Consider the following 14,246-nt stretch of genomic DNA (forward strand, 5'->3'; position numbering starts at 1 on the left):
CCACGATCCAGAAAAAAAGCACACAACAGTGAAGGGGTGAATCTATAAAACATCAAGAGTGCAAAACAGACACATCCACACACACACACACACACACACACACACACACACACACACACACACACACACACACACACACACACACACACACACACACACACACACACTTTTATACATAAACAAACGAATAAATTCAGATTACATATGGGTTTTGCATTTTTAAAATGCTCAGTTTGTCCACCAGATGGCATCCATCTAATTTCAAAAATTGCTTTTATGAGGTCTAGGCTTGACTCTAAAATGAAATACAGCTTTAAAAAAAATAAAAAAAAATATTTTTTTATTTTTTTATTTTCTATTATATTCAATGGGGGGAAAATGGGGGGAAAATGGGTCATATTTATTGCATAAATATTTATTATAAATCTTAAATTATCTCAAAACACCAAAAAAGAAAAGAAAAAATATTATAAAAAACAAGTACAAAAAAAAATATGATTTTCTTTTAATAAATATGAATCAAACCCTTCCGGACCATTTGGTCCCGAAGACCCTGAGTGTGACCCTGAAATGAAAGACCCCAGAGGGTTAAAAATATCTTCATTTGTGTTCCAAATTGTGTACTAATTTGGAATAACACGAGGGTGAGTAAATGATGACAGAATATTATTATTTGGATGAACTATTCCTATAACATAAATGACACATAGCAGCAGGTTGATTAGGCTGTTGTCACTTTAAGACATGGGAATTTTGACATACATTTGTGTGTTTTTGTCCATTCAAGCGTGAACGAGAACTCAATGCAGCCGTGTCATGACAGCGTGCTAATTTGTGTCTTGTCACACTTGAATTTGTTTAAAAGCATTTGCATGAATAAGAGCATGATTATATAATGTAACGCTAGCTAAAGGATGAAGGGAAAAATGGATGCAACATCAGTTGTGTTAAATAGGGTATTTTTAACGCGCTAAACTAAAAAAAAAATGATGCGTTAAATGAGTTAATTTTGACAGCCCTAATTCAAATAGAAAACACTTTTAAATTTCCACAATATTTCACAATTTGATTTTTTTCACTGTATTTTTTTTTTTAAATAAATGCAACCTTGGCGAGCATTCAAAAATATTAAAAACCAACCAAAAAATAGTGATTAAAAATCTTTTTTTCAGTGTATCAAATCAAAGACATGAAAAACTAATAGTAAGATTAGTAATACATTTGTGAATGATTGCTGATGGATGCACATTGATTGTTGAATAAACTGACTTTTAAACATTAATCAGCTGTTTGTCTCAGTCAATGTTCATATACAGCGGTCTCTTGAGTTTAAAAACAGGTGCTTTGATGAATTTGTTATAAGCTCTTAAATGCCTCTTCCACATCACTTCCATCTCCTTTAATGCTTCAGTACCTCAATATCTGATAATGCAGCACTCATTGCTGTCATAAATTTGCATAAATGTCATCTGAGAATAGTGCTGACAGCACAACGAGGAGCTCTGAAGCATTCAAAAGAAAACACACAAAGACAAAGAAGCCTTCATCTCACTAGGAATAGAAGAATCACTAGGAAAAGAAGAATCACAAAATGCAGATGTTAATCGCTGGCGTGGTCTAATGTCATTTTTAATTCTAACAATAAAATGTGGAAGAGTTCATCCACAAACCTGTAGCCGTGGACTGACAGTAATTAATATCCCGCTCTGAAAGAGACAATAAAACCAATGTCTTTCACACGTGAATGAAATTATCATTAAAGCACTGCAGATATATTGCCCGTCATTTCAGCAGTGCTGCGGGAATTCATTCATTGAATGTTTTCCCCTAAATTATTTTATAACTTATTAAGTCACTTTATTCCAGTGTACTCTCAGGCTTAGATAAAAACACTTTCAGGCTGATATTTTACTATTTATTTAAAGGTACAATGTGCATCCTGTCCAACAATACTGGCTCACTAATCTATAAAAATTACATTAACACCATGATAAAAAAAAAAAATAATAATAATTGTATCAGGGCAATAACCTTCCCATGAAATGTTCATCTATTCTAGTCAAAGAGATTAAGTGTCTGTAAGCTTAAATAAGAACTATGCCATGTGACTTGTTGTTCTTTCTTCTATCAAGCACACAATAAATAAAAATAACTATATAAATGTCTCATAAAAACGACCTGGATGCTCTGTAGTAAATAAATACCCACACTTGAGGCACTACGGTACAGCTGGGATATTGGATGTTATATTTAGACAGTTTGCAGCCTGGATTGAACTCCTGCCCTGGAGGAACATAACATTAGAGAAAGGCTCTGCAGTGTCGAAAAGCCTCTGACGTACTCACAATTAAGCTCTGTACTATGTCTGGAGCAAATTCAGCTGAAGGAAAATCTATACAGATTTATGCATCCATGCTAAATTTGAGAAGACTGTCAGGGCCAGAGTTATGTGCTGTTATGTTAATCAAATTCCTGTCAGGTTCGCATATTTTACACTTGTGAGATTCTGTGAGTAAACGTGCTGTTGGTGGACAGGTGTGAACCGCCACAGCACAACACAACCACTGAAGAATCAGTATAATACAGTTACTGCCTGTGTGATTCAGTGGGGATTTAATGGGGTTTATTGCTATAGCATCCAGTCCTTTACCTTAGGTTGTTGCTCCTACAAAAATCTGGTTCTTCATCTTTGTTTCCCAGTAAAGATATTTATCCATAAAACAACATTAGTTTATACTTAAATCTAGTCAATGAATTTTGTTGGGTTGCAATTTTGTACTGGAAAACAAGGCAAAGATACTGATTAGGGCAGGATATTTAATAGAATTTCACATTCCTGATATAGCTAAACCTGATAATTATCATTGTAGAATATGCCACTATATGTGAATATCACATCTGCTACTGTGTGCCTGACATAAATGAAGCCATTAAGAATCACATCAGTAATGATATATTCACTCTGTTTCTCTGTATACAAGCTGTGCAGAGATGCTGGAATAAATCAATACCAACACAAATACTGATCCAAATGCTGCTGGATTCATTTTCACAGTTAACAAGCAAAACTGATAACCAAGAGATACACTGTTCTAGCTGATGTCCATTTTTACTCAGCATACTATTTTTCCCATTTAAACTCTAAATGATAACTTACATTGTATCAAAATGTTGGCAGATATTAGAGATTTTTAATTAATTGGCAATGGTCAATACTGGATATATATATTGACTGATATTTGAATGGATATATTTAATTTAATTGTTTATGCTCATTTCCTCTATTTTTTTTAATTAAATTCCCTTTGCCATTATCTTCTAACACTCAGTTCATAAACAACTGTCAAATATTAATATGAATAACAATATAATATTGAGGTGCATTAAATCACGTGTGCCACTTAAAGTTATTGATTAAAATTTTTATTTTATTTCTAATTCATTTAGAAAAAGTGTATTGGATTTCAAATTTCAGACATTTATTAATACCCAATCTATTCTCTAAATGCGACTTAATTATCTTTCAGTGAACAATTCATAAAGGCATAAGTTTCCTTCAAAATGTCATAAATTGATCTTCCATTGAGACGACAGACTTCGCTCCGATGTATCTCACAATACAGATAAAATTATCTGTCGCTACTTCCGTAACATGGCAACTTTAAGTACTGAGTAAATGCACAAGTGTACCTCTACCAATACATCTGCCCCTTCATCCACTCACCTTTTTTTAATAAGGTCCAGGGCGGATCCCAGGAAGCCATCCTTTATTTTGTAGATTTTGGCTCCGTAGCTAGAAAGGTCTTGGCCGTCAGGAAGGATTGCGGGGCAGCAGCTGGATGGGCCATCGCCACACTCCCTGCGGGGCGGGAAGGGGAGAACATTCACATCTGTGGCCCCAGGCCCTGCTGGGCCCTTTGTCTCCTCCTCTCTTCCTGTAGCAGCTTGAGGGTGTAATGGAGAGCGAGCTACTGGGCCAGTGCAGATGGGTCCTCCCGGGACATCTGTGGTGGAACTAGGCTCAGAGATCTCTCCTCCCATGTCTCCGCAAGGATGGTTCGAATCTTGAGCGGTGTTGACGTCGATGTCAGTCCTTTCCACACTAGGCATTTCCTCTGTCTGTTGTCTTTCCTCTCTCTGCTTGTCACTACTCACCATTTCAGAGGACCTGTGGTTCTTACTACCCTCCCTCTGCCTCATTCTCTTAAACTCTTCAAATGTAGGTATGTGCAGGCGGCCCACCGGGGGTCTTTTCCTCTCGGGGGTTGACTGGGCAGTGTTAGTGCAAATGGGCTCTGTGGTATGAGCTTTACTCATGGTACTAGACTCCTGTCTGGAGTTCAGATTCAGGTTAGGGGTGCTTCTTTGCCTCCGGAGCTGCAGTCGTCGCATTGCTTCCTGTTTGATCTCCTCAGGACTGGTGATGCGACGGGCACTCAATCCTTGCTGTCCATTCGTTTGCAACAATGCTGGCCCAAGCCGAACTGCTACGTCCTGATTGCAAGGATACTGCGGACAAGGTGCATTACCAAGCACAGGTTGAGGACGCAAGGGCTTGTGGGGCTCCGTCACCCGTGTGCTCTGGAGCCGCAGCTTGTCTCGAAGACCCTTTCGGGCGTTTCCGTTCATGCCCCAGTCCTCAACGGCAGGTAAAAGCCATTGCGGGAAGAGCGGTATATCTTTTCTGACCACTCCTCGGCGGCCATAGATCGCCATTCCGTCGAGCGATGGCATTAAGCCATATAGCTGTGGTCCCTGAGTAGGTCCATCGTACCAGTGGCTGCTTGAAGTGCAATGAAGAATAAACTCACTGTCCACACTCCTGTAAGGATACACATGGGGGTCGGACACAGCAGCCCAGTGCAGGTTTTCCAGGCTGCGGTAAAGTCGGGTACTGCCGGTGTTCATGCAGCCTTGTGGAATGCGCATTGTCCCGTAGCCAGACTGACCGTCAGGCTGTTTAAGAGGATGCATACTGCTGGTGGAGCAGTAGAGCCCCAGGTTGGTGAGAAGGCCATTGTTGTTGTTGCAGTGGCCTGGCGCAATGTCCTGGGCAGGGAAGGGGGGCATGCCATGATGAGTGAAAGCAGACAGCGGGGGACTGAGTACGGACAGGTCCATGGACAAGTCCATGCTGCAGCCTGCAGGAGAGCCTGCTGGGGAGTACTCACATTGTGAAGTTTTCACATCCGGCATGGCCACAGAAGGAGCTGCCATCTTCCAGAAAGGAGCACTAGAATCACAGCCCTGCAAAAATGTACATCAGAAGAAAAAGGTCATACTCTCTGCATCTCAACATCAGTAATTCACCTGGTGGTTAAAAATGGTAAAAGGGTAAAAAAAAAATGAAATAGATTCTGTGCACTTTAGCTTTTATGTCCCCCTTTAGCTTGGCCAAATAAAAACGCTATACAAATTAATCGAAAAAAAATGTTTTTCTTAATACTAATCTACTTACACTTTAGGTTTATACATCTAACAGTATTCTAAGTAGAAAATACACACATAATACAGCATTACTATAAAGTAAATATTTTCAAGATAATATTTTGGTTTTTAAATGATTTTGGCTTTAGTATAATGACATTAAAAAGACAAGTTTTCTCACACAGCATAAATGGGGTTTTATATATTGTTAATAGCTGACTGTTGTGGCAAATAAGAAAAAATATTTAAACTGTCATTCTGTTTCTCCAAGGTGCGTTTTGTAAAAAAATAAAAAATAAAAAATAAAAAACCTTTTCAAATACATAAGAAATATATTCCAATGATAATCCGTGGGTATAAACAAGCAATTGAGGATTTTAAAATACCAGATAAGATTTAAAATATTGAATAGAATCTATTGGACACCATCCAGGCTGCATAAGGTTGAACTGGTTGATAACACGGAATGCTGGAGGTGTCGGGACAAAAATGGTACCCTAGTACACATGCTCTGGAGTTGCCCAAAAATTCAGGCATTTTGGTCTTCCCTACATGCAATCGTAGAGATAATAGTCGACCAGAATATCCCGTTCACCCCTAGTCTTTTTATTTTGGGGGACCCCTCTGCATTAAGTGACCTGACCCCTCCACTCTCTAACTGGACCCAGACTGTCCTCATGCTAGGCCGGAAACTTTTGGTCAAAGAATGGAGAGCCCCCTCTGCACCAGCACTGGATTTGTGGCATGTCGCTCTGGATCAGCTGGCTGCCCTTGAACAACTGTCCTATAGGTTGCTTGATAAAGTGGAGGAGTACAATTTGAAATGGGGAAAGTATCATTCGTACACCTTGGAGGTTTAATGGCATTCCGGCTCAAAAACATAGCAGTTAACTAGAAAACATGACTGAGGGATACATGTTGATAGATTAAGGTACCTACATTTAGGCAAGGCTGTAACTCAGGGGCCAGGTGCATCACGGTCTTTCTTTTTCTTTTTTTCCCCTTTTTTTTCTTCTTTTTTTTTTTTTTTTTTCTTAAATAATTATCATTTTCTAAAATGTATTTAGAGTGTAGTTTTTGTCTATGGATGTGCTATGTCTTCCTGTCATTCTATTTAGTTGTTTGAGCACTGCTTCATTTTTCAGATGGAGAGGAGTGTGTGTGTTTAAATGTTCTGAAAAACCAATAAACTGTTAATCATAAAAAAAGATTTAAAATTTCCTCAGGTTACAACATTAATCATGAGGATGTGCTACCAAGGATTCCAGTAGGGGACCCTGAAAATGCAAAATTACTTCATTGAAGCGACGATTGTATGCAACCTGTGCTAATGGCTTGTAGTATGTAAGGGATTCAGTTGCTCGCTTGTGTTTGCAACAAGGTCTCCCTTTCCCTATTTTAGTGCCCTTCAAGGGTGCAAAAATGTAATTCAACCAACATGTCTCACATACTTAAAAAGGAATTGTGTATACTGAACAACACTAACAATATTCCTCATACCATAGAACTGGTTGTATTAACCTATATCACATCAAATGATCCTACTAAAGACAAAACTACACTTAAGGTAAAACCAGTACATTTAATAGTTCAATAATCACTGCAGTATTTATAATGCTAATGATGCGTAGTTCCTATGACTTGTATAATCATATTAATATTCTAAAAATGGCTCATTCTTTTGTATGAATCAAATGGTAGGGGGAATCATGTCTGGAATTAAAACCTAAAAACGAGAGAGAGGAAAATCAGAATGGACAGAAATGAATAGAGCCACAACACTCGCCCGGGGCTCTTGTTCCACTAATCAGATGAGAACTCTGGATTAGCTAGGAGAGCGCTTCTCTTTCAGTAATTAGTACAAATTGCCTTGCTTTGGGCCATATTAATATCCGGCCCGCAATCTTAAACAGAAATCAGGGTCAAGCCAGGAGTTACAAAAGAGCATGTCACAATCATTCCAGGCAGCCAAATCTATCTAGATGAATATTCATCTTGCCTGTCAGAAAACAACAATGGTATGTGATTAGATTGAAAAAAGTCTTGAAACTAGTGATTTTTAAAGACATAAAGTGGGGGAAGCCCAGCATGTTCAGGTGTACAATTAACGTTTGGCACAATTTAATTAAAACGGAGCTGTTGAAAGCCCTCTGGTATTATCAGGCTAATTTCAACGCTCCATTTGGGAGATAAGGAGATCGAATCCCCTCTTCTGGTTTTTCTGTGAATTGTACAGTGGAGCGTAGGGAGGATTTATCTTTGTGGGCGAGTAGACTCACTGTCTCAATAGCACTGCCAGTGTTTTCTTTCGCTTGTGCTTGAAAACTGCTGACGTGTGAATAAACAGTCAATTAGCATAAGGAGCTTGTTTAATGAGCATGTGGCACAGGATCAGCTCACGCCGGGCCCACTATGTCCTCTCTGTGTGTGACAGACATACAGATGCTCCGTCTCCTATTTGAGCAGAATTATTACAGACACAAGAAAGCGTGCGCAGACAGTACCTCACTGAAACAAGCACTTCATACAAAACCAAAATACAGGAGGTTCAAAAAACTCAAAACTGAGGACTGGATCACTCTGATTCGTGACAAACTAATCAGGTTGCCTGATTGATTTTAAATTGTACAGTTACGCCATACATGTATCTGCAGGCCTTTGCCGAATGACTGGACCTAGAAAATTCCAGTATGTTAGTCTCTACGGTAGTCATAAAAACTTACCCCATTTTATCAACTCTGTGTGTGAATCTTTACTTGGCTTGCCTTAGGCTCTCATTCACAGACTCTGAGCCAACAGAATCCCTTTTGGTTTGGGTTAGAGGTAGACAGACCATCCACAACACCAGACAGCTGAGACCTTACGTACAGGAAGCTACAAAAGAAGAGAAAAAGACATCAATACAGGCATCCAAAAATAATTCTGATCAATTTCTGGAATGAAAATTGCCTGCAGTATTTATATGGATCTTGTGTTTCTGTTTTCTCTGAGAGAAAGCATTTGCTTTGATCGAGGAGATTTTGTGAATCCAAACACTCAGGATTAAACAAAGTCATCATTGTGGTTTCCCTTATACACAAAGAAAAAGATGTATCTGGATTAAAGACATTATTAAATGTGATCATACTTATTTTCACACTTTCTAAGAAAGACCTAAATATTTTTGTGAACAAATGATTTTTAATACTTTTCTCCTAATAAGGCTTTCCTACTTATGAAAGCTTGCTACTTTTTATCTCACAATTCTGACTTTTTCTCTTGCAATTATGATTTTATATCTCACAATTAAGAGAAAAAAGGTCAGAATTGCAAGATATGACATTGCAATTGCCTTTTTTTATTCCATGGCGAAGACAAGCTTCCATACTTCATTTGTCCAGAGTATTATGATATTCAAGAACATATTAACATACACAACAAACTATTCCAAAATTCATTCCTGAATTATTTCAGATCACATGTACTTCAACCTCCTCTGATTCAAGACTGTAATTCAAGGCATGTTGAGGAGTTGAGCCTTACACAATTTAATCTCCTCTCTCCTCAATATCAGCCAGAAACCTACTGGAATTAATTCAAGTTGTGATAGAGGATCACAGTGAATGTAGTTTCAATGATTCGTCATTACTGAGGGAGACACTGTTCGACCTCCACCAGGATGGAGTCAGGCTTCGGTCAATAAACACATTCAGTTGCTCATCCACTCCATCTTTTTAATCGCATGAGCTCTTGGTGTTTGACGAATGCCTGTCAGTATGTGGTCTAGCTGCTCAATAACGCATCTCTGAGTAACATAATTCTGAGCAGCAGGACATCAGTAAAAGTAAGTGAATTAATGGCAAAAAAAGATTATTTCTACCAAGTTGTACTCATGATATGCATGCACAAGTATCCTGTGCGCACACTTTCATGACCATATGACTGTTATAAGCAGTTCTTTTAATGAAGGCTGAACTCAGAATAGCACACTAGCATAATACTCTCATTATTTTTGGAAGAAGTACTTTAATAGACTAATATGCTAGTATGCTATTCCGAAGCTACCAGTTCGAATTATTGTGACACATTTTTTTGTCTGAATAACTCACTGAATTCGTCAGTTCATGGTTACTGAATCAACATCTGGCTTACTATCATTAAAGTTTTGGATGGATGGATGGATGGATGGATGGATGGATGGATGGATGGATGGATGGATGGATGGATACACAGATGGACAGGGCATCCTGATTTTGCAGAGTTAGACTCGTTCCTGGGTCAACATATTTTGTTGATCCTAAAACAACATTCCTGTATGAAAATTTAATCCTAACCATATCCCTAACCCTCAACCTAACCCTACCCATAAGTTATCCCTAAAATCAGACACTTATGTAGGAGCACCTAACACTGATTGTAAGACTAAACTTGACATAAACTGTAAACTTGTCCCTCAGATCTGATTGGTTGATTGGAATGTTGTTCCAGGATCAACAAAGATCTTTGTTGATCAAGGAATATGTTGGACTTGGCGAAATCAGGTTCTGTGATACATATAGACAGAGCTATCACAAACACACACTAAACTCCTTTGTACCTAATTATCCTCCTTATAACCTAATTGTGGCACCTACACCAGGTCAATCCCTTGAGTCAACAAACATAAAGGGAAAAAAGAACCGTATCCACATCAATCTAACTCTGTGATTTACAGGTGCTTCTTCCATATATCTTACACCTGCAAATGTGATATTTTTTATTCTTTTCCATCGAGCCACTGGAGCAGTAAGGTTGAACATTGATCCATGAAAGCTTCTCAATGAAGAATCAAAGACTAAAAGGCCAAATATTGATTGCATGTGCAGGTTTGTGTGATAGCACAGCAGGGGTGTTTCTAGGTTCAGGGAGGTGGAAAAACATGGAGCGCAGATGGAGATGTATGATTACACAGTATGATTATTCTGCAGAAGACAGACCTCATGATTGGTAGTAGAGATTGAACAATTTTGTCTGAGGTCACAATGGCCACAACAGCAGATATCAACCTTTTTCTAACCACTGGATTTGTGCTTCCACGAACAGGATTGTAGGCTGTTTCCAGGAGCAATTTAAGCGAAAGATGGGAGTTATATGAGTACATTTGGAGGGAAAAAGAAAATGTTGAAATCTTCATGTCTGTGCAGAATGTAGATTCGCTTTAGTTAAAACGGGGATGGTTTACACAGTGTTAGAGCTAAGTAGCCGTTCTCGGATTAGTACCTGCTGGCGGTTTCACCTAATCCATCTATTCCTGCAGAAAGCCGATATACGGGAAAGATTAGGAAAGTCCACATGCTATTGATCATTGGCTGCTTATCTACCGTATTTTGCAGTAAATGGACTAAAGGCTATCTTTATGGACAAATTATCCATATTAGGGTTTACATTGTAAATCCAAAAAATTAATGAACTTGTAATATATGATTTGGGAGAGTACTGTAAATGTTATCAGAGTCCTCATATATTTTCTATCAATTTGTAAAACATATAAAATGACCCCAGAGTGTATTTGAACACTTAAGTTACACAAAATTATTTTTATTGCATAAATATAAAATGTGGCATCTTCAAACAAGTTATACTACTTCATAGTAGAAAAAGAAATTGAATATATATATATATATATATATATATATATATATATATATATATATATATATATATATAATTCAATTTCTTTTTACCTATAGTGGAATGACATTCATACAATTTAAGTGTCTTAAGTGTCCAAACACTTTTTTGGAACTCTTGAAAGCATGAATAACCTTTCATAGCATTGCTTCAGCATCTGTTTCTCAGGCAGGTGAAGTAGTCATGGAGGTGAGGTAGTTACAGTAAGAGCGAGTGCTGTATAATCAGATGCAGAACTGAAGAGCTTTTCTATTACCTGTCAGCAGAACAACGCACTCATTCTGACAAGAGCAGCCGAGACAGAGCTGGGTTACGGGCTCTTCAAAGTAAGAGGAGACGGCATCAAAACATGTTAGAGTGAGACTCAGGAGAGGTGAAGACTCAAGTACCAGCATACCTTAGTTAATTAGGATTCAACTCTGCCATGAGTTCATTGCATTCAACGTTGCACCAAACTAAGTCTGCTGTCTACCATATCTGAAACAAAGTCTGCTGTCTAGCCAAATGAAATACAATAGTTTGTCACATATACTGTAGTAATTAAACGTATCATGCATGGAATCCAAGGTGAACACTCATGAAGATGATGAAGAAAAACCTTGACAGATAAACTAAAGGGTCTCTTTTCCTGTAGCTCAAAATTGTTTAGTGAATATTTTATGCTTGTGCAGTGTTAACTGAGCTGATGAATAATGCATTAGGTAGATTAGGTGAGAGAAGCATTGTTAGTGCAAGTTTTTCCATAAGCATTAGTCTACATACAGTACTATTCTTAGCTGAGTTGCCCTTTGATAAAAGACTGACGGTTTGAAGCACTAGTAATTGGTACACATTACTAAGGTGTACTGAAGTTATTGCTATCACTAATTGGTGCACGAAGATGTGACGATCTTGCTGTAAATCATTATATCTGGCCGAGCTAGACATTGTCTCAAATAACTAGCTCAGATCATGTCATTCTAGCCAGCAACAACAGAAGGCAATTTACAGAGCTTGCATTTCCATGAGACGCACACATCAATATGGCCAAGGATCAATGTCTGCCGGTCGTCATGTTGGTGGATGTGTTTAATTAATGACCAAGCTGCCACATGCAATATCATTAGTGCATGATTTCACCCAGAAAATATGAGTATGATAGAAATAGTATTTATTAAAAAGCCAGTGTAACCCAATTCATTAGTAAATTTGCCTCCATACTACAAAGTCTTCCAAGAATATGAATATGAGGGCAAAAAATAGTAGGCTAAGTCTTTCATACAGATATCCTCATTCTAATAAGACAGACCACTGCTTACATAATGCATAGCGAGACATGGGTGAGGATAAAAATCTTTTCCATGAAATGAATATACATTGAAGCCCTGTGTGATAAAACACTGTCATTAGCTGATTTCTGCCTTGAAAAGCAGAGGGAAATGAAGCAAGATGATAATTGCCTTTCAGACTGATGAATCAATGCACCGCAGCTCCCCACAAGGATTTTTTTCCCCTCTTCCTCAATTAGATAAGTCACATGAACATGATACGCTGCTCTGAAAGATAAAGCCGGTAGTTACGGACAAAGTGTCAACAGAAGTCGGTACTGCCTTCAGAAACAGTGTGTGTGCCGGGAAAAATAAAGGAAAATTATCTATTGCTGCAAAATCATACAAACTATAAAGGAAAAATTACTCATTTCTGATAAATTAGATGAGTATTGGAAACATGCCACTCTCCTTCTCAGAAGCAGGCTGACAACATATATGCTTTGTATTAATACATCTGAATAAAATTTCTGTTCTAAGTATATTCCTTTTATTTCTAAAGTACTACCATGACTTTTGGACACAGTACCATGTATATACCGCGATGCATATAAGTATAATTGACGTAAAACATGTTAAACTGACACTGTATACAGTTTGGGGTTGGTCAGATTTCTTTATGCTTTTGGAAGAAGTCTTATGCTTTCCAAGGCTGCATTTATTTGATAAAAAATACAGTAAAAGGTAATATTGTGGAATACTATTACAATTTAAAGTCAATGTTTACTACTGTATTATATTTTTTTATGATTTATGTCATTAATCCAGTTTTCAGTGTCACGTGATCCTTCAGAAATCATTCTAATATGCTGTTCTATAGTGCTCAAGAAACTTTTTATATATATCAATGATGAAAAAAAGTTGTGCTGCCTAATATTTTTGAAGAAACCATGATACATTTTTTCTCATGATTTTTTGATGAATAGAAAGTGAAAAGGAACAGCATTTATTTGAAATGGTAATCTTTTGTAGCATTATATATACTGTTACTTTTGATCTTTTTAATGTACACTTTATGGATAAATTAATTTATTTCTAATTATTTATTTAAAATTCTTAAAAATCTTACTAACAGTGAACTTTAAATGGTAATGTAGCCTATATGTAACTGAACTAATCACGCTTAAAGGGATAGTTCACCCAAAAATGAAAATTCTGTCAGTAATTACTCACCCTCATGTTGTTCCAAACCCCGTAAGACTTTCCTTCATCTTTGGAACACGAATTAAGATATTTTTTGATGAAATCTGAGAGCTGTCTTACTCCTCCATATGCCTCTAGGTAATTGCATAAGCCGGCCCAGAAAGTTAGTAAAGACATCGTTAAAATAGTCCAAGTGACTACAGTGGCTCAATCTTACGTTTATCAAGCGAGGAGAATACTTTTTGCACGCAAACACCCCCCCCCCCCCCACCCCCCCATGAAAAAACACTTCATTCTACTATTCATTTTCTTCTGTGTGAGCCACTGACGTGAGTTCACGAGAGCGCCACGACACATGCGCGAGACCTGAGAAGATGACGTCCACAGTACACCTACACATTATTTTGACTAGTTCATTTTAAATAGTCTTGCAGCCTGACAAATTAATTTATAAATATAATTTATACATATATTTATGTCAACTACCCATATATACCAAAATACCATAGTAAATTCTTCAGATGCCATCACTGCACCATGATACCACCCCAGTGCTTTTGTAAGGCTATAATGATGTGTGGAACATTTAGGCTGTATCTGAACCAACAAACCTCTATTTTACTCATACGAGAACTATTACAATTACTGTATTTTATATATATATAACAGAGTAAATAATTTATTTTTATTTTTAAAAGCAGATAGACTCATCGGTTGTCA

At 37.6% G+C, this 14,246-nt stretch overlaps 1 protein-coding gene across 1 annotated transcript in view; it reads right to left on the reverse strand.

Annotated features, from left to right (window-relative positions):
* Positions 1-14,246, reverse strand: part of arhgef49 (Rho guanine nucleotide exchange factor 49) — a 29,618-nt gene that overhangs the window by 10,644 nt on the left and 4,728 nt on the right. Inside the window, exons 2-3 of the mRNA XM_077216830.1 lie at positions 8,151-8,301; positions 3,725-5,247 (exon numbers count right to left, since the gene is read on the reverse strand). Coding sequence (XP_077072945.1) covers positions 3,725-5,217 — 1,493 coding nt within the window. The 5' untranslated portion in view covers positions 5,218-5,247; positions 8,151-8,301. The remainder of the gene's footprint in view (positions 1-3,724; positions 5,248-8,150; positions 8,302-14,246) is intronic.

Source organism: Siphateles boraxobius, unplaced genomic scaffold, assembly GCF_051911475.1.
Source record: "Siphateles boraxobius isolate OS27281-9 unplaced genomic scaffold, OSU_SipBor_1 7, whole genome shotgun sequence".
NCBI classification, from domain to species: Eukaryota; Metazoa; Chordata; class Actinopteri; order Cypriniformes; family Leuciscidae; genus Siphateles; species Siphateles boraxobius.